Consider the following 19,896-nt stretch of genomic DNA (forward strand, 5'->3'; position numbering starts at 1 on the left):
TTTCAAATGCGTCTTCTCCCGGCTGTATTTTCTAGTTTTATGATGGTCACCTGTGTGACTAATAGTAAGTATCATTTTCTATAAAGACCAGTTGGCTGTAACTTATTAAGATATTACAAATTATACATTATTACTCAAGAAATAGACAATAGGAATACACATATCAGTTCCTGCCATAAAAACAGTTCTTGGAAATGCCTCCAGGTTTGAATTCTTTCCCTCCTTACAAGGACACCAGGGAAGCTCAGAGAGATTACAATGCACCAACTCTTCATAAATTAGCTATCTCCACGGAACAGCAGTCCTCGGTCTTCCGCCATCACTGCTCTGTCAACATATCAACACCACGTCTGATGAGTCACTCACTGACAGGAGACGGCAACAGGGAGAAAATGGAACAGGAAGGTCTGGTTCTCAGGCCTCTATCACATTACATACATTGCAGGATTGAAGTGTTTTCTGATGATAGAAAAACAACCGAACTCAGGGCCGGCTCCCTCTTGATGACAGGTTTTTAAAGCTCATCTTCGAGCTTGCGTCTGCTCTGAACCCCATTTCCCAATCATCGGACGGTGGGTTATGAAGGCAGAGAACAATTTGTTACATCTCTGAATGCCTCCAGCGACAAGGCCAGATTCCATCAGTCTTCCAACCAACAGCCTAAAATATACAGTACTGGGCTCTTAGGTTAAGGTCAGTGCTCAGGGTCACAAACACGAGCAGAATAATTTCTACAGGGACAACAACAACAAAAAAAAAGCCAGAGCTCTGCCCTCCTCAACAGAGTCATTTACAGAGAAGCAGGATGGCAGTGGCCCCAAGGCGTGAGGCAGAGGAACCTTGGGGTTTCTGGTGGATGCATATTCAAGATACAGTACTAGCAAGCCAAAAACGAGAAGATAGCCTGAAGTATGTGAGCCGCAGCCTCACAAGTACCTACGGTCCTCAAAGCACTTCGTCACTGGCCCGTTTCCTTTCTTTTTCAGGCAGGTCTCCCAACGGCTGGCTAGAAAGATTTTTTTCAGCCTTCATTTTTTAAGGCTCCTGCTGCCAACACCTGTCTCAATTGTCATTGGCTGACCCCTAAAGATGGGCATGAGATTCCCCAATATTAACGGACCCCAAGAGAACAATTCTTTCTGTCAGCCTCACATTGGGTGCGAAAGCCTTCAACTACCTGGCATTTCTTTTAATCAGTTATACTGCTTTGGGGCTCATTTCACAAAGCCATCTGGCTTTGCAAACATCAATGTAAAGACTATGAAAAAACCCACTTTTTATTGTGGCCCTGCAATGGGGAGCAATCTGCTTCAAAGTATGTTAAGCTCCAAGGGTTCTGGTGTGGAAATAGCTGGCTAAGATTCTTCATTGTTCAGACATCCAAGGATCCTGGCCCTCTAGAAGATAAAAGGATTCTTCTGAAAGCACCATGTAAAGGAAAATATTTGTTCAGTCACAGTGTCCCTACAAATGTGATCTTATGCTCCATGGCTGGGTGTCTAAGAAGATGAAAATGAAGGGGCCTTAACAGATCTGGTGGAGACCCGGTCAGATAAATTAAAGGTTGGGGGACATGTGCTGTCCTAAATTGGAGAATGCTGAGGTGCACTCCTTCCTGTGAATATTCTACTCATTCTTACAACATGTTCCATACCTCAGGATGGCATTAAGGAGAAATGCTTTGATTTTTTTTTCCTACTACTGAATACAGGTGCATTTGTATATATATATATTTTTTTCAACTGCAATTATATTTAAAATATCTTTATATTCTACTGCTTTGAGAGGTTCACTTTTGAAGTTTTCTATTCATACGTTTGAATAGACCTACCCCTCTCTAAGAGATTGTAAGCTGGCCTTGGAAAAATCTAATAGCAGGAGAAGATACCAATGGAGGTGGCTCTTTTTTTTTTTCCCCTCTCTCTCTCTCTCCAAATAGCTATTCCATTCATTAGAATTTGAATGGTAGCAGAAATGACAACAGAAAACTCAAGGAGACTGACATTCTAACATTTAGATGTACAAAAATAGGGGCGCCTGGGTGGCTCAGTGAGTTAAGGCCTCTGCCTTCAGCTGGGGTCATGATCCCAGGGTCCTGGGATCAAGCCCTGCGTCGGGCTCTCTGCTCCGCCGGGAGCCTGTTTCCTCCCCTCTCTCTCTCTGCCTGCCTCTCTGCCTACTTGTGATCTCTCTCTCTCTCTCAAAAAAAAAAAAAAAAAAAAAAAAGATGTATAAAAATATCGTGGGGACTAATAACTCGGGGTCAGATTTAATGTGTCATTTTAAAAAGTCATCCTGTGACATAATTTAACTTGGAAGTTAGATGCAGCTGGCAGTACGTGTCCCCAGCTCATAAGAGGTTTCCCCAAAGCAGCAGCTTTCCTCTTTAAGGCACAGAGAGGAAGGGTCATTGACTATTGACCCAGCAGTTTGACCTGTATAATGGAGCAGTCTCAACACAGTTCTCAAGGGGAAACGCCCTGACAGCAGAAAGGACAAGTGCTTTCGTCACACTCACAGCTGATTTATAATTTCTGCCACCAGCCCAGGGACAGGGTGGGAGCTCACTCCTTAAGACATAAATCTTCTCTGATGATACTACACTTTACTAGCAACAGACCTGTTTAAAATCGAAGCAATATGGAAGTCTCACACTTTACACTGGATCTGTTGCATCAATATTTTCTTCCACCTCCCATGTGTGGAAGGTTTAACATATTCTAGCAGTAGGCTAAAGCAAAATAAAGATGAGAAACTGGTAATACTCTACTTGGAGATCACTTCAGACAGTGCAAAACACATGAAAGTGATATTCAGTGAGGGTAAGATTTTAACAAGAACAAGAGGATAAGATTAAATTACTCCAGTGGTACGTGAAGTCACATTCTGCCTTGGTCACTTGGAGGCAACCTTGGCAAATCTTAAAGCGAAAATCTGCACAAAATATTTACCTTGATTCAGGTTTAATTTCTAGTTTAAGATTTTTCCATTGTTTGAAAGTACAATATCATATAAGGTGTTCTGTTTCAATGTGATCTAGATTAAGAATGCCTATTAGTTAAGGTGGGCTACGGTTTACCTCATCTCATTAGGTCCAGGAATGATATCTGCAGGCTTCGGGAATATTGCTTCGAACCCAATACCTGCGATCCTCTGGGAGCTATGTCGCTGTTTTTTTGGGCAGCACAGGAGTACCATCACTGGCTTCACATCTTTTTGTCAAGTGCAGGGATTCCAAGTAACCCTGGTCAGTTCATTGAAATCAGCAGAGGTGATGTATTCGATACAGTGTTGCAGATGTGGGGGATTGTCCTCCTCATTCTTCCTGTCCTGTGAGCATTACTCTGATTTTTCTGGTTCTTGTATCCTCCCCATGTCAGATTTCAAGGCCTCTACTCAGAGTGGCTTTGTAAACACATTGGTGATATACTGTGGGAACTGTGGTTTTTCTGGCTTCAAGAAAAAAACCTGATAAACAGTCATTCCAACCCCTGACCAGAGCCTGTGGTTTATGTTTGTTGTTTATGCGGTTTATTTATGATGGTTGTTTATGTGTGTTTGACAAACACAGAGAGGGGTTCTCTATACTATTTTTATTTATCTATGTATTTATTTAAAGATTTTATTTATTTGTCAGAGAGAGAGAGAGTCCGCACAAGCAGAGGGAACAGCAGAGACAGAGGGAGAAGCAAGCTCTCCACTGAGCAGAGAGCCCGTTGTGGGACTCAATCCCAGACTCTGGGATCATGACCTGGGCCAAAGGCAGAGGCTTAACAGCCTGAGCCACCTAAGTGTCCCTCTCTATCCTGTTTTAAACAAATTTTCCCAAGTCTCTAGGTTCAGGCAGCCCTAGAGCTACTTGAAGTCTTAACTATTTGACATTAGTTTTGAAAACAATTCCTTTATTATTAACCTTATCATATAGTTACTTACTGGCTTTTTGTTTGTTTTTTTTACTATGCTTTTCAGTTCCTGCACTAGCCTGCATATATTTAAAAACAGGGGTGCCTGAGTGGCTCAGTGGGTTAAAGCGTCTGCTTTTGGCTCAGGTCATGATCCTAGGGTCCTGGGATCGAGCCCCCAGTAGGCTCCCTGCTCAGCAGGAAGCCTGTTTCTCCCTCTCCCACTCACCCTGCTTGTATTCCCTCTCTTGCTGTGTCTCTCTCTGTCGAATAAATAAATAAAAATCCTAAAAATAAATAACAAATTTGTCTTAAAATTAACAATGTAGAATTTATATCCATGATTGTATTTAAAATATAGTCCAATGATATCTTTTTAAGTTTATGTTTGTCAACTGTCAGTGTTGATCCTGATTAACACTTGAGGACAGAAAACAGAATCTGAGTGGATTAAAATACAGTCTCTTTGGCAACACCAGAAACATGATAAGCCTTTTATTTAGCACTGTTTATATCACTTGTTACCTATGACAGAACAAGATCGGGGCTTGGGGCTTTTGGTAGGCTCAACTTGTTCAGTGGCTTCTAAGTACCATTTCCTCTGTCCCTGAAATTTCTGCTAGGGCCCTGCAGAAGACATTCCTTCAATTTGGTTTATCTGACATGAACAGCTCCACCCCTGTACACACTGTTGAAAGCATCCTTGAGCTTTAGCACAAAACAAAACCAAACAAATCCATTCTGAAACCAACAAAATGTTCCCTACCCCAATCATGGCTGCCGGTTATACTCCTGAAAGAGTCTGGTTGACCGTTAGTGGAAAGGAGTATTAGAGGCCAGAAGGCAGGGACATGAAGTGTCTGCAGGATGGCACTGGATCTATGAACTGGATGGCAGCTGGGAGCTAACTGTTCAGTACCTTTAGAACAGAAGAGAAAAATTCCACTTGGCTATCTATGATTTAATAAGATTCAAAGTTCACATAGATGGTTTAAATTTAACTCTAACTAAACTAAGTCCTTTTTTTGGTCTCAGTGTGAATAATTTAAATGAATTCCCTCTCCTTTTCTAAATTACTGTCTTTAATATTCATACACATGCCCCAAATTGCCATACCAATTAATTTATTTGAATTATAATACCATTAAAATTACGAAGAATCTCATTTTTTAAAAACATAATTGTTTTTTGTCCAAGTATTTCATTCAATGATAATCACAATACATTAATTATTTTACCATCTCATTTTTGGCTACAAAACTAATGTTTTTTTCTAATTAATTAATGAAACATGGGCGGACTCTACATGGGGAAATCCCTTTGCTTTCATAAGCAAAATACAGACCTTGTATGTGTTTGTATATATATTTTTCTGTAAGACAACATTACTATTATTTTTATCACATGCACTTTTAATGGTTATATTTCAAATCCCCTTAGAAAAACACAGTTATTTAGTGTTTTAATATTATAAGTAAAGTTTCCAAAAAAGCAAAATATCAGTGAACACAATTAAGTTATCACAGTAACATAAAGTTGAGAAGTATCAAAAACATGTAAAATATTAGACAAGTTTACCCAAAATTTCAGGTGTGACAGTTTCTTAGGTCAAGATTATTTAAGGTTTAGAAGAATGAAATCATAAAAGATCACAAGATACATGGTTTGTTATGCCCGTCTACAGTTCTTTCTTTATATTATTTAGCTAGCCACCAACCAATCCAAGTCTGAGTATATTTTATAGTTTGGCACATAAACAGAAATACAAAGTATTACAAGGTCACAGTCACTGAGGGCATTCATTACTGGAGCTTTAATGCAATAATCTACTTTTTGGATAGATTTCAACCATGGCATGCCTGTAACCCCCATTTCTCCATTTTGAGGTAATTATACAATTATCACAGACACAAAGTAAAATCACATTTAAAGAATCAAAAGTCACTGGGTGTGGTGAAAAAATAATGAATACTGTTTTTCTGAAAATAAATTAATTTATAAAGAAAAGAATCAAAAGTCACAAAAGAAACAAGTCCTCAGTTTATCAATAAATATTTTCCAATTAGTAATACCAAGTGACAAGATCCCCAAACTGAGAATTACTAATTTAATTCTATTTATTATATATTGTTATATGACCTTTTATATTCAAAACATTTAAGATAAAATTCTCCAACTTTAAGTTTTAAATTTAAGTATGGAAAAAACAAATGGCTAAAAACAACAATGAAAACTATGAGAAGACCAGTGAAGGACAACTTACCAGACATTACAACTCCCTAGAAAGCCACTGCATTCAAAACAGAATGGTGTTGGCACAGAAATGGATAGGGATCAGAATACAGAGTCCAGAAATAGATTCAAATATATATGGCATCCTTATATGTGGCAAGATAACATTTCAATCCCATGATAAAGGTTCTTGTAATAACTATAAACTAAAAAAGACAGAATCCTACTTTATATCATGTACAAAACTTAAAAATTGCAGGCAGATTTGAAGGTTTTAAAAACTGGGGAGAAAACAGAGGAAAATATTTATATGACCTTGAGATACACACACGACCCTGAACAAAACAGATTATCTCAGAAGCAATAAAGAAAAAGACAGACATATTTGATTAAATAATAATTAACAATTTTCATGTGGCAAAAGACATCCCACACGGAGAGAAGAATGATAAAGATATATTTGCACACATATAACCAGGATTAACATTTCTAAAACACAGTAACTCTCAGAAAATACAAAAAAAAACACATTACCAAGCAGAAAAATGGGCAGTGGAAATGAAGATGAAGTGAAGAAAAGAGAAATTCATATGGATAATAAACATGTGAAAATATTCTCAACATCAACAGTAGTGGGAAAAAGGTAAATGAATGATCAGGGACAATTAGATTGGTAAGAATTAAAAGGAGCAATGACATCTAATGCTGATGAGAATGTGGGAAATGGGCACTCTTACGCATAAATATCATTTGCTATTCCTCTGAGGAAAATAATTAGTTTTATCTGTTAAAATTAAAAATACACATACCGTTTGACCAAGCAATTCCACTTCTGGGAATCTATCCTATAGAAGAAAAAAAAAAGGACCAGTACGTAAGGACACAGGTACAAAGATGTTTACTGCAGCATTGTTTGTTGTGTGGCAGAGGAAGATGGGGGCTTGGAAATCTCATACCGCCCAGGATGGGAGAAACAGTTAAATGAAATGTGATATATCGATAATATGCAATTATTTCAAAGAACAGGATAAATTGGTAGATGCTAACTTGGAGGCAATGAAAGCAAACTGGTAAGGTAAGAAAAGCAAACTGAAGTGCCATAATCCCATTCTTAAAATGGCAGCCACAGCAGCAACAGAACAGCATGTGTGATGCACTCACATGTACATGAAGGAAGGCAGGGAGGAACACAGACCAGATTAACACCTACCTACGGATCGAAGTGGAATCAGGGATTAGAAGGGAGAAGGATTACTCACTTTCTCTTAGTGTATTTCTGTGCTGTTTCACTAGTGGCTAAGGGCACCATGATACTCTTAAAATTTTCAAAAATATATTTCAGAAACAATTATTAACTCTTATTAGCGGTAGTAGAGCCGTATTTCCAGACATTCATCCTCAGTGAAACAGTAGCAAATAACCGTTCCTTTCTTTGATTATGCCAGTCAACACAGTATCCATGTTTAATTGCTTGCCCGGTCACCATTCCATCTCTCTCCCATATGTCTGTTAGCATGTGGTTTGGGTGGGTCAGACGCCCAGGGACACCTGAATGGTCTAAGGTAATTCTGTAGACAAGAAACACAATTGGAGCCACTTCTAGAATTTTAATTTTCTAGTAGTCACATTTTAAAAAATTAAAAAAAAAAAAAACAACCGCATGGAAATATTTCCAATTATGTACTTGCATTCTAACTCAATAAATCCCTAAATACTACTGTTTCAACATATACTTAACATACAAATTATTAATTAGCTATTCCACATTCTTATTTCATATCTCAATTTAGATAAGCTGTATTTCAAGAGCTCAATAGCCATATGTGGCTAGTGGCTACCGTACGGGATAACATGAGTCCAAGCTAATGGAAGAATTGTTTTAATGTTACCATATTCAAGGGGGACATATAATTTAAAATGGCACACTTAAAAAAAAAAAAAAAAACCACAACTCATCATGACAGAAGAAGAAATATCTTCTTGTGACGAGAATGCATAAGAAAAAATTAACCCTGAAAACTCCTGGCAGCCATGTGTGACCTATGAAGGAAAGCTCAAATGGGATGAAGGAGAAAATGGGTCCTGTGTCAACAATGAACCTTAGGATCAACCCCTGCCAGGACCATGGCCCATTTAGTTACATGAGCTGGTAAAGTTCATTTATTTTTTCAGCCACTTTGAGTGAACTTTTCTTTATGACCTGCAATCAAAAGTATCCCAACTGAAGGGTGCCTGGGTGGCTTAGTTGGTTAAGCATCTGCCTCCAGCTCAGGTCATAATCCTAGGGTCCTGGGATCGAGTCCTCCAGCAGGCTCCCTGCTCACCAGGGAGCCTACTTCTTCCTCTACCCTTGCTTCCCTGTTCTTGATCTCTCTCTCTCACTCTCTTTCTCAAATAAATAAATAAAATCTTAAAAAAAAAAAAAGTATCCCAATTGATATTCATCTATGGCCAACACCATATCTAAACAAATAATCTCCTCTTAAGCAAATTAACTCAGATGTTCAACATTTCTTCCATTTATCTGCAGTCAAGCCATGTTTTTGTTAAACTAGCTTTATTTGGTAACATTTTTAGATATCTTTTGGAAATACCTGAAGATTTCCACAGACTAATTCCTCATCATCCAGAATAACTGTCCATGGTTACTACCCAACAGAGTAGTTCTCCTCCAGACAATACAGACAAAAGGAGCCAAAGAAACCTATCAGTTTCACTCTCACTCTACTCTCTTTTCTAGTCCTTCCTCCCCAGACCAGGGTTCCCCAACTTGAACACTATTGACATTTTGGGGAGATAAGACTTTGTTGGAGACTATGATTTCCCTGAACATTGTAGAATGTTTAGCAGCATCCCACTAGATAATAAAAGAAATCCCACTCTCCCGTAGTTGCAACAATCAAAAATGTCACTAGGCATTGTCAAATATCCTCTTTGTGGACAAAAATTGCCCCTGGCTGAGAACTACTGTTCTAGATCAACCACCAGTTCAAGTGCACAAGTAACCTTCATTGTTCTGTTAGACTGAGTCATTGTAGAAAATATTAAAGTTTGTTCCCTGTATTACAAGCTTTCCATAAACACATGAGGTTCTAGAATCCCATCTGTTCATGTCTTCCTCCTCCCTTTCCAACTATGCTGACCCTGAGCTCTCCATTATATTCTTCTTTCTAGAAGAAATGCACCTACTTCCCTCTAACTTCAGCTTGAAATAATTACTTGACTGGCTTCCAGAACAAACCACCCAACCATTTTTCTTGGGCTTCTCTGAGGGGATTTTTCTTATGAAATATTTGCTCGCTCATTTATAGTCATTCATTCCTCAATTCAGACTCTGCCAACTATGCCTCCCCGCTCCTCCATCAGTCCATGTTGGCGGGCAACTCCGCCCCTGTCTCTCCACACTATAATACCCCACATTTTATCCTCCCTAATCCATCTCTAAGACTACAGTTTCACTGTAACCACCACTGGAAAACTTCACAGCTTCTCAAACTGATCTACAAAGTTAATTCAATTCCAGTAAAAATCTCAACAGGTTTTTTGTTTTTGTAGAAATTGACCAAATGATTCAAAAATTAAAGAACCTAGAAGAGCCAATAAAATTTAGGGAAAAAAATCAAGATGGAGAATGAACACTATTTAATATTTAAACTTAGTATAAAGCCACAATAATCAACACAATGTGGTATTGGTATAAAGACAAATAGGTCAATGAGAAAGAATGTAGTCTATAAAAAGACACATACAAATAAAGACAACTGACTTCCAACAAGGATTAAAAAACAATTCAGGGGAGAAAGAATGATCTGTTCAACAAATGGTGCTACAACAATTAGATACCTACATGCAGGAACATGAACGTCAATCCATATTTCACCCATATACAGACTGAACTCAAAAGGGATTGCTTAAATTCATGACTGTAAAATTCAGGACTATAAACATTCTAGAAAAACAACAGGAGAAAAGCTTTGTGATCTGGGTTAGGCAAAGATGGTTAACCATGTTCATTGAAAGGACAAACTGATAACACAGACTTCATCAAAGTTAAAAACATCTGTTCATTATCAATGCTGTAAAGAGACTGGAAACACAAGCCACAAGTTGGGAGAAAATTTACCAATCATACATCACAGTGTTATCTATAATGGCCAAAAACTATCAGCAACCCTAATGTTCATGAACAAATGGATGGATAATCAAACTATGGATAATCAAACTGTACCCATTCAATACGACATTACTTAACAATAAAAAGTAATTCACAGATGAATCTCCTAATAACCAAGCTGAGTGGAAACAAGACAAAATAAAAAACGGTACAAACAGTATTGTTGCATTTATTGAAAATTTTAGAAAATGCAAACTACCCTTTAGGGATGGAAAATATTAAAAACTGCCTGATTTCACATGGTGGTGGGGGGTGGGGGCAGCAGTAGAGGGAGTCCTAACAGACCAGTAAGAGGAAACTTCTGGGCAAGACTGTTTCATTCCCTTGATGAGGTGGTGGTTTCACGGGTGTATGACAAAGTTTATGAAATTATGCACTTTAAGTGCAGTTTACTGGATGTGAATTGTTCTTGCATAAAGCTGTTTGTTTCTTTTTCCTTTTTAAAGGTGTTGGCAGGGGTGGGGCACTGTTAGCTGTTGGGGAAAACATTAGCTGCTAGATCACGTAGGGCTCTACTGCCCTTAGCGCAGCTGTAACTGGGTCATGCTACATGGAATTTCATGAGAAGAAGCTTTTCTGGTGTGTTTTGCGTGCTTGTTTCACACGGTTTTAAATTCTGCTGCAGAGTAATACAAATGAAATCCATTTCATTGACTACTTAACATCATACAGCTTAGGTGATGTTAAATGGGAGCCTACAGGTTTGTGCTGGACAGAGAGAGAGATCTGACAGAGCCTCAAGAAGTACCACTGTCCACTACCTTTACTATAATTCCTCTTTTAAGTTATCTCCACAAACAACAACCACCATGACTGTTCCTCCTGTGGTTTTCAAGATAAGTCTGACCAACACCTCTCAGAAAAAGGGAAAGAAAAATGAGAATAAACTAAGTGGCCTGAATTCTCAAAGATAATAATTAAGTAACATGCTTTAACCAGATGTTTGATGACAGTGTTTTTCCCTGCAATTCTATCAGGATCAACTGCATTTACATACAAATTGATAATACCTTGGAATCCCACCTGAAAACAAAAACAAAAACAAAAACAAAAACAAAAACCAACCCTGTTCCCCTAAGACATAAAACCCATGTACTAATCTACTAATTCCTTTTTGGTATGTGATGTCAAGTGCATTTTAAAAATTAGACTCCATTGCCTCCAAATGCTTCTTTAATCCACAAGAAGTGGTTTTAGCATTTAAACTAATCTATCCTAGACATAAAAAAAACCTCTGCTTATTCTCCCAGATAATTGATTCTTGATTTGTTAAGATACTAAACACTATGCTTTATACCCTGAAATGCCAAACCCCTGGTGATCTCACTCATGTGCCCCATGCAGAGCAAATACCACTTAGTGCCTCAGCACAGAGGCCAAGGGGAGCTAAGAAAAGAACACACCCCCGCTTTGTCCTGCTGCCAGCTTAGAGGGATGGTCCCCACTGTCCCTGCATTAAACATTACCCTATGCTCTGCAGCAGCTACAGAAGCAAGTCATATGGTGCCAACTTCTCAAAGCAAATACCCTTTTCAGTTCTTGGAACATGAAAATAAACCCCAAAGATAAGCTCTGCTCAAAACTGGCCTAAGGATAGGTACAGACCACCTCCGACAGTCACAGGAAAAGACAGCACTGGAAAATCAGGGTCTAGTAAGAGACTGGCACCCAGGGCTAATGCCATTCCCGTGTTAATCCCATCGATTTGGATGACACACAGAAGTTAGAAATCACTTTTCCTATACAATAGAGAGCACAAAGCATAGGCCAAAGTAATATTTTCTAACAGAACAAGAACACTTTTCACAGAAACATTTACAAAATAGGCAAATATTTCTTGAAAGATTTTATAGTTATAGAATAAAGGCATTTCAAAATCTTTCCCTCAATATAATATGCATATTTGAATTTATTATGATTACAAACTTCATTTAAAAAAAATAAAAATTTAACCTTTTTTGGTAGCTCAAATAGATGTTACCTATTCCACATGCAAGTAAAATTCATAGAACAGGGGCGCCTGGGTGGCTCAGTGGGTTAAAGCCTCTGCCTTTGGCTCAGGTCATGATCTCAGGGTCCTGGGATCGAGCCCCACATCGGGCTCTCTGCTCAGCAGGGAGCCTGCTTCCCACCCCCCCACCCTCTGCCTGCTTCTCTGCCTACTTGTGATTTCTGTCTGTCAAAGAAATAAATAAAATCTTTTAAAAAAAAGTAATAGAACACCCTTAAGGAAACTCTTCCCCCTCATTAGAGAACTCTCTGCATAGAATTTTCTTATGGTACTACTCAAAAGTTACCTGGGTGGTGTTTGAGGTAAAACAGAGCCCAGAAGGCCATGGGAGGAGATGTGTCCAGCTGCTGGCATGTTCTATGGTCTCATCTTATATTCCACAACCTGAGCGCGCAGACGCCCTCTAACTCATCCAAGGAGAGGGGACTTTATCGAACAAAATGTGAGAAGTCAATGCACATGTATTCAGATGAAAGAAACGACCCACCAGGATTCTCAGAGGGTGAGAACCCTATTGCAGGAAAACAAAGAGGGAATCCTCAAATAACTTCTTCCCAGCTATGGAGGTTGGACAGTCAGCTGCCACAAAGAGTAAAAGGGCAGGGAGCTGAATTCTCTGGCATCAGGAACAGCTGAGGAAACAGGAGAGATTCTAAGGAGAAACATCAAGACACACATGCGATCTTGCAGCTACCACCCACCTCTCCGAGATCCCCCTCAGAGGGCTTAACTCACTTCCACACCACAGGGTACTGAGGGCAACAGAGAACTTGGCCACTTGTCTCATGTCTCAGGGAATAATGGACAGCACTTACTGAAGCTGCCACACAGCCAGGCTCTCCCCAGTCTCCAGATTAGTCTGACTAAACCTTGTTCCTTGGCAGTTCTGGGGTGTACCTCGAGGCCTTCCCTTTGGTTGCAGTTCTAAGTGTGAAACTCAAGAAAAGTTGGGGTTAAGCTTTCCAAAATGTCCCAAGAAACCAAGACAAGCATGGTGAAGTCAAGCATACGGGGGGCGTCTACCATTTATTTGATCCACACTGTGGACGTCAATGCTAAAACTCCTGTCTTCCAGAACAAAGCACACCCATTTCCTTGCTGATTATGTCTTTCTAACTCAAGCACACTCTTTTTCTTTTTCTTTTTTTTTTTTAAGATTTTATTTATTTATTTGTCAGAGAGAGAGGAGCGAGAGTGTTCACAGACAGACAGAGTGGCAGGTAGAGGCAGAGGGAGAAGCAGGTTCCCTGTCAAACAAGAAGCCCGAAGTGGGACTCGATCCCAGGACGCTGGGATCATGACCTGAGCTGAAGGCAGCTGCTTAACCAACTGAGCCACCCAGGCGTCCCTCAAGCACACTCTTAAAAAGGAAAGGCTGCTTTCCAATCCCTGGAGGCAGGAACCCTAAATTCTGGTCACAGTTCACAGTCAAGGAACTAGGCTAAGCACAAGGAAATCTCCAATCCTTTGTGTTGTTAATTCCACACTTCTCAAATAAAGGTTTGCCCAGTCAGAGTTCTGTTCAAGTTTCTTCCAGGTATGAAATTCTGACTAAAATTTTTGGTACGGACATAAATAATAGCCCGCTTCATTTTCCTCAACACCTGTCTACCCCAAAACACAATTTTAAGAACTGAACTGTATAGTATGCTGAGAAAAAGGATAGGCAGGTCTAGGGTGATGGCTTATTCTGGAAGAGGGGTCACTGAGCACAAAGAGTTCCCTCATAGCCTGATGACACAGAGCCAGAACACGTGTGGAGTCCGTCCCCACAGCACACCTAGAAATCTCCTGTTACCAGGTTTGACCATCATGGGATGCAAGGGAAAGGTCTACCCAAGGCTCTTGGGCCAAACGCCCTCTTAAAAACCTCACCACTAACAAAAGCTGAGAAAATCTCAGCTCCTCAGAAAATGCTCTGCAAATGATCCAGCTTTAAAGGAATTTTCCCAGCCTATTTTGCAGTCTTTGGTCTAACTCTAGAGAACAAAAATAAGAGATGGGGGAGGGGATGGCACAGGGAGGGCTTCACTGCTGGTACTCTTTATTTTACAGAACATGTACTTAGTACTTAAAGTAGGCCACACACTGTTGTAAACACTTTACAAATATTAGCTGATTTAATTCTCAAGACACTTCCCATTTTACAAATGAGGAAGCAAAGACACCTAGAGGCTCAGTGACCTTCTGAAAGTCACAGCACTAGTTAAATGGCAGAAGTAGGATTGAAATCCAGGCAGTGTGTGTGGCTCCTCAGCCCATGCTCTGAAATGCCCACTGAGGAATAGACCTGAAAAGGTGGCTTTTAGTGAGAAACCAGAGGCAATCACTCACCAGCCTCGGGGGTTTGCTGTACAAGCCTACACAAGCCTCTCAGAGTGAGGAGTGCTCACTGAAAAACTCTCCAAATTCCTGCTTGATTCGTTTTTGTTAAAGAGTTATTCTAGCAAAGATGAAGTAGAGAACTTATCCTCTGGCCTTAGGGGCATCCAGAAATCCACTTTGCCACCATACAGGCCCTGAAGCTCTAACACTTCTCACCATGGGGAGGTAGGGGGGGCGGCATTTTAGGCTCACGTGGAGAACCGGGTGAAGGTCTAACAGCCTCCACCCCCAACACGCCCAGATTCTAATCTGCACTCCCAGGTGTGTTTGGAAATGCAGGTGTATTTTGAGAACCCTCCCGAGGGGACCTAGCCCTTCTTGCCTTGGGGCAAAATTAAGGTTTCCCTACAATTTTCTAAGGTCAGAGGATCAATCCAACTTTGCTTCCACCTGGCAGGTCCCTCCCCAGCTCCCTTCGCAGAAGATGAGGACAGGCAGAATAAAGGCCGCTGCCAACACAGGCCAAATACCAAACCAGCTCTTCGATGAATATATAAATGCAATTGACATTCTTTCACAGGCTGCAGTCCTCTCTTTACTCTCAGGATATATTACACCATTCTCTTTTGATATAAACATGCCACTTTAAATGCTAATTCGGATGCAACACTCAATTTCTTCTTCGTTTTGTTTCTGGGTTTCTAACATTAAAAATGACACTGGACTTCCATTCAGCTTTGACAAGAGATATTGTGTTTTTGCTTCCGTATCTATGGGTGCGGGAGGGAAGAAAGTACTAAAAAGGAAGCTAATTTATTTTAAAATGCATCCAAATAACAAGTGTGGTTTACATAGCCTTTGGTGTGCTTGGATTAAGCCCTTTCCCTCCATTTCAGGAAATGTTGCCCTCACCTTGCTGAAAATCTCACAAAAATCTAATGCAACTCCATTGTGAAATGAAGGTGATTCCCTCTCCTTGCAGTCTAGACTGAAACTACTCATTTTACTCAAACTACTTTTTCTGAACACTGTTTAGAAAGTCAAGGGAGTACGCTCTGGCTGAAACCAGTGGGAAAATAAGCCTTCTTTTCAGAAAACAGACATTTCTACACATGCCAAGCACATCGTCCCAAGCCTATTAAATTACACGGAGGGCCACTTCCCAGGTGGTCTCAAAACGAGAAATTCCATCCTAACCCTGTACCTTCAGTTCAATATATCTACAGTGAGAAAAGCCACCTTCTACGTCCAGCAGGCCCAGTTCCACCCAGAACCTTTCGACAACCCTCAAGGTCCTCTGCCTCCATTGTCCTGACCACCCTCTTACAACACTCTCCCTCTGCTGCTGACTCATCTCCTATCCATTTCCTGCCCTGCCCCAGAGAGTCAAAATTAGAAAGAAGGGAAGTCAGTCTGCCACTCATTCCTATGTTCATTAACTTACACGTGGGGCAGAAGAGTTCTGGAAGGCTGCTCCCCTATCTGGTGGCCTCCTGTCCCACCCACCCAGGAGACGAATTCCAGTAAAGAACTGTTTGCCTCCGTGCTAAACGGCACAGGGACCTGCGGCCCAAAGCTATGCACAAGTCCATGAGACACCGAAGAGAAAACATCTCCGAGCTCTAACTGAATGGATTTCTGGTACGAGGATGTCTGGCACTGTGGCAGGTATATTTAAGATGCCTGCCTTCTCTGTACATGGGGAGGTGGGTTTCCTAGGAGACCTGAAACAGCTGGATGCCAGCAGACAGCTAGCTACGGGTGCCACACCCACTCCTGCTAGCCCCCAGCTGCCTCCTGAACTTGGAGATAGCAGACGGAAAGCGTGAATGGAGAGGGGACAAGACTCCAGGGAGAGGAACAATTACTGGATACAACAAGTACTGTTGCTACATCAAGAAATTATTAAAATAAGCCAAGACTCCTAAGATGTCTTTTAGGCATTTCCATCCTCCCAAAGACTGCTGGGCATGCAGAAACACACTTTTTCAGGACCTTTGTGCACACCAGGAGCGGCATCTGCTTGGGTTTCAACTGCTGGATGCTGCTTTAAAAGGTGTCTGGGCAAAGACCTGGCCAAGTGTCAAGTCACTGATTCTACTCTAATCAAGTGGTAACTATTCACATAGTTTTATGAATTCTACATCAACCCAGCTCCATAAAACAGTGCCCTCTATGCTCATGATTAAAAGACATAGAAGAAACACTATTTAAGTAGCAAGGAGAATTTCCTTGCTAAGAATAGATAGTGCAGTTTCCTTCTCTGTATAAAGACATCTGAAAGATAGCTGGAAAACAACGGAGGAGGAGAGGGACTGGACTCCAGCTCACTTCCGGCACCTCTCCCTGGAGGAATTCTATGAAAACAGAGGTTGTCTCTGCCTGGGAGAAATGTTCACTCAGACAATTAACAAAACACAAAAGGGTCCTTTAAAAAATAAAATGTAGCTGCCTGGGCCACCCTGGCCTTGTTCCTCACCACTTATCTTGGGTTTTTAGCACCTTCTCTGTCCGAAAACAAACAATTCCCAGTCTTGCCTCTTGCTCTGATCTAACTATGGGTAAAGACTAGATAAGGGACCCAAAACACCATGAGCACTTACATCAATACGGACTGTTTAGATTCGTTGTCATTAGGAAAATAAAAAGAATTTCAAGAGCACCTATGTATTGCACACTGAATTTAAACCAAGAAAGATCGGCATGAGCTGACCAGACACAGAATCACTATGAGTCCTCAACACATTGTGACAGGAACTCTGAGCAAAAGCAGGACAGTTCACCCTGCTGGGAGGCTCACTGTCTGGCTAGGGGGAGACAGACATTGTGGGTCATCTCCCAACACCCATACTCTGTATGTGACCATACTGGGCATCCTGTGATAGATAAAGATAAGTCAGTCACTTCTCTTAAAGGCCTGAAAATTCAAGACAACAAATCTAATTCTGCAGCTAAATGTCATAATGTCCCATTTCAGATATCATCTCACATGCCTCCTTTCTCCACAAGTACCAAAATTTATTACGATGCTTTGGCATTAACTAGTAAGGTACCTGCCACAGCAGATATTCCAGCAACTATAAAACTGTACTCATTTGAGCCAATCTTCAAGTCACAAAAAAACAAGAGTAAAACAAAAATAAATACAGATTGGGTACAACCTTTCATTCAAAACAGGTAAAATTTACCTAATTTTCCCCTTCAAATCATTGTTAAATTCTCCATACATATTGGATAAAACAGTCTGAAATCTTACCTTCATGTAATTACTGAGTATTTTAAATAAAATAGTTCAAGAATATCAAAATGAGAGAGTATACTGTAAATATCCATGTATCTACCACATCAATTACACACATGAAACCCCTGTAGCATTTAGTACTATAATTTGTCACCCATGCATGTTTTTATATTTTTACTGTACATGTTTGCATTCACCAACAAATGTCTTATTTTGCACATTTTAAAATTTTATCATGTAAATACTTTCTTGTAAATGCAATTTGCTTTTAGCTTCTGTTCTGCACATTTTTGATACTATTATGTGTTGATACTTATGTTCCAGTTCATTCATTCTACCTGCTGTATAGTATTTCACTGAATGATTATATCATGATTTATTCAAAGGGTCTCCAGTTTTTGACAGGTAGCTTATAGGAGAAAGAGCAGAGAGTATCACAACTTTAGTTCCAAAGAGAAAGAGACGGAAAGTGCTGGAAGGATCTAGGATCAAGTCTTAGCATGTGGCTACTTAGCATGTGGCTTCCTCCTTGAAAGGGGGAAGGCAGTAGCTGAAGTCCAGCTATCCAAGCAGTCAGCATGGAGAGGACATCTGGGACTCTTAACTTGATAAAGGACTGAGAAAACCTCTGAAAATCTGATCTGGAGTCACTGGTCATTTAGTAACATCTTGCCTGGAAAGCAGGTCCTTTGACTTCTCCTCTGTTGCCCCTTTGCCCCATACAAAAAAAGGACAGAATCATTCCCTTTGCAACCTTTTAAAACATATATGAAACAACACAGATTTCAAGTGATTTCTTGAGAAAATGATCATATTTTACAAATTCCTGAGGAATTGGATTATCTTTTGGACAGAAGGCAGTTTGGTTTTGTTATACTTTAAGATAGTAATAAAAAGAAAAACCTATTTTCTGTGATCCATTGTGATAGCTTTAACTTTCACATATATAAAACATGTTTTTGTGATTCCAGACATAAAAATTATCTGTAAGACAATACTAAATCTTTTAAAAAATCTGATAAATCCCTAAGTGCTTGAATGATGACAATGCATTTTAAAAATATCATCCTTCAAGACCTACAAAGCTGAAGCCCCAGGTATAACAAAATCAGGCACCTTCTTCCAGGAGCACAGCCTTTCTGAAGGCACACATCTTCCCCTACCCCTCCACCCCCAGCCCATCCTACCCCCAACACATTCCGCCGCACCACTTTTTAACTACAAGCAATGAGGAATCCATCACCCTGTGTATTTGCTTACTGTTAACATGGAAACAAGATTCAACAGAACAGTGAAATCAAATCCTCAATCTCTCTGGGAGAAGATACTACAAGATCTGAAAACACTTATGCCAGAGGCGTTTAACCAGTAAATACAAGAACTAAGTGTTAACAAGTTTTAATAACCAGGAATAGTTACGTTGACAAGCGTGACTTGTGCCCTTCTTCATTAGATTTTTCATTAGACTTGTATTAAATCACTCTAGCAATTATTTTTAAAAATATTTTCTTTTTGGGGAGCCTGGGTGGCTCAGTGAGTTAAGTCTCTGCCTTCCGCTCAGGTCAAGCCCCACATCGGGCTCTCTGCTCAGCAGGGAGCCTGCTTCTCTACCTGTTTGTGATCTCTCTCTCTCTCTCTGTCAAATAAATAAATAAAATCTTCAAAAAAATTTTCTTTTTCTCCAAGTCATAAAACAACTGCATGAGGAAATTAATTACTAACGTTTTATATGGGGGTCAATGAAAATGCTGAGTGGTGTCAAGTCCCAGAACATCTCTATCATACACCATTAATTCTACTGGGAATATTTAATTAAAAATACCCAACTTTTGTAGCAACATGGACCGGACTGGAAGAGATTATGCTGAGTGAAATAAGTCAAGCAGAGAGAGTCAACTATCATATGGTTTCACTTATTTGTGGAGCATAACAAATAACATGGAGGACAATGGGGAGTTAGAGAGGAGAAGGGAGTTGGGGGAAATTGGAAGGGGAGGTGAACCATGAGAGA

General features: G+C 40.1%; 1 protein-coding gene across 7 annotated transcripts in view; it reads right to left on the reverse strand.

Moving 5' to 3' along the window:
- The window catches only part of MAST4 (microtubule associated serine/threonine kinase family member 4), a 562,814-nt gene that overhangs the window by 251,663 nt on the left and 291,255 nt on the right, over positions 1 to 19,896 (reverse strand). For 4 of the 7 annotated variants that reach the window (XM_045075266.1, XM_045075265.1, XM_013062459.2 and 1 more), the window contains one exon: positions 6,944 to 6,979. The exons of the other annotated variants lie outside the window; for them this stretch is intronic. In XM_045075266.1, the coding sequence (XP_044931201.1) occupies positions 6,944 to 6,979 (36 nt within the window). The remainder of the gene's footprint in view (positions 1 to 6,943; positions 6,980 to 19,896) is intronic. 7 annotated transcript variants of the gene reach the window in all.

Source organism: Mustela putorius, unplaced genomic scaffold (genome assembly GCF_011764305.1).
Source record: "Mustela putorius furo isolate JIRA1106 unplaced genomic scaffold, ASM1176430v1.1 tig00000145_pilon_pilon_pilon, whole genome shotgun sequence".
Taxonomy (NCBI): Eukaryota; Metazoa; Chordata; class Mammalia; order Carnivora; family Mustelidae; genus Mustela; species Mustela putorius.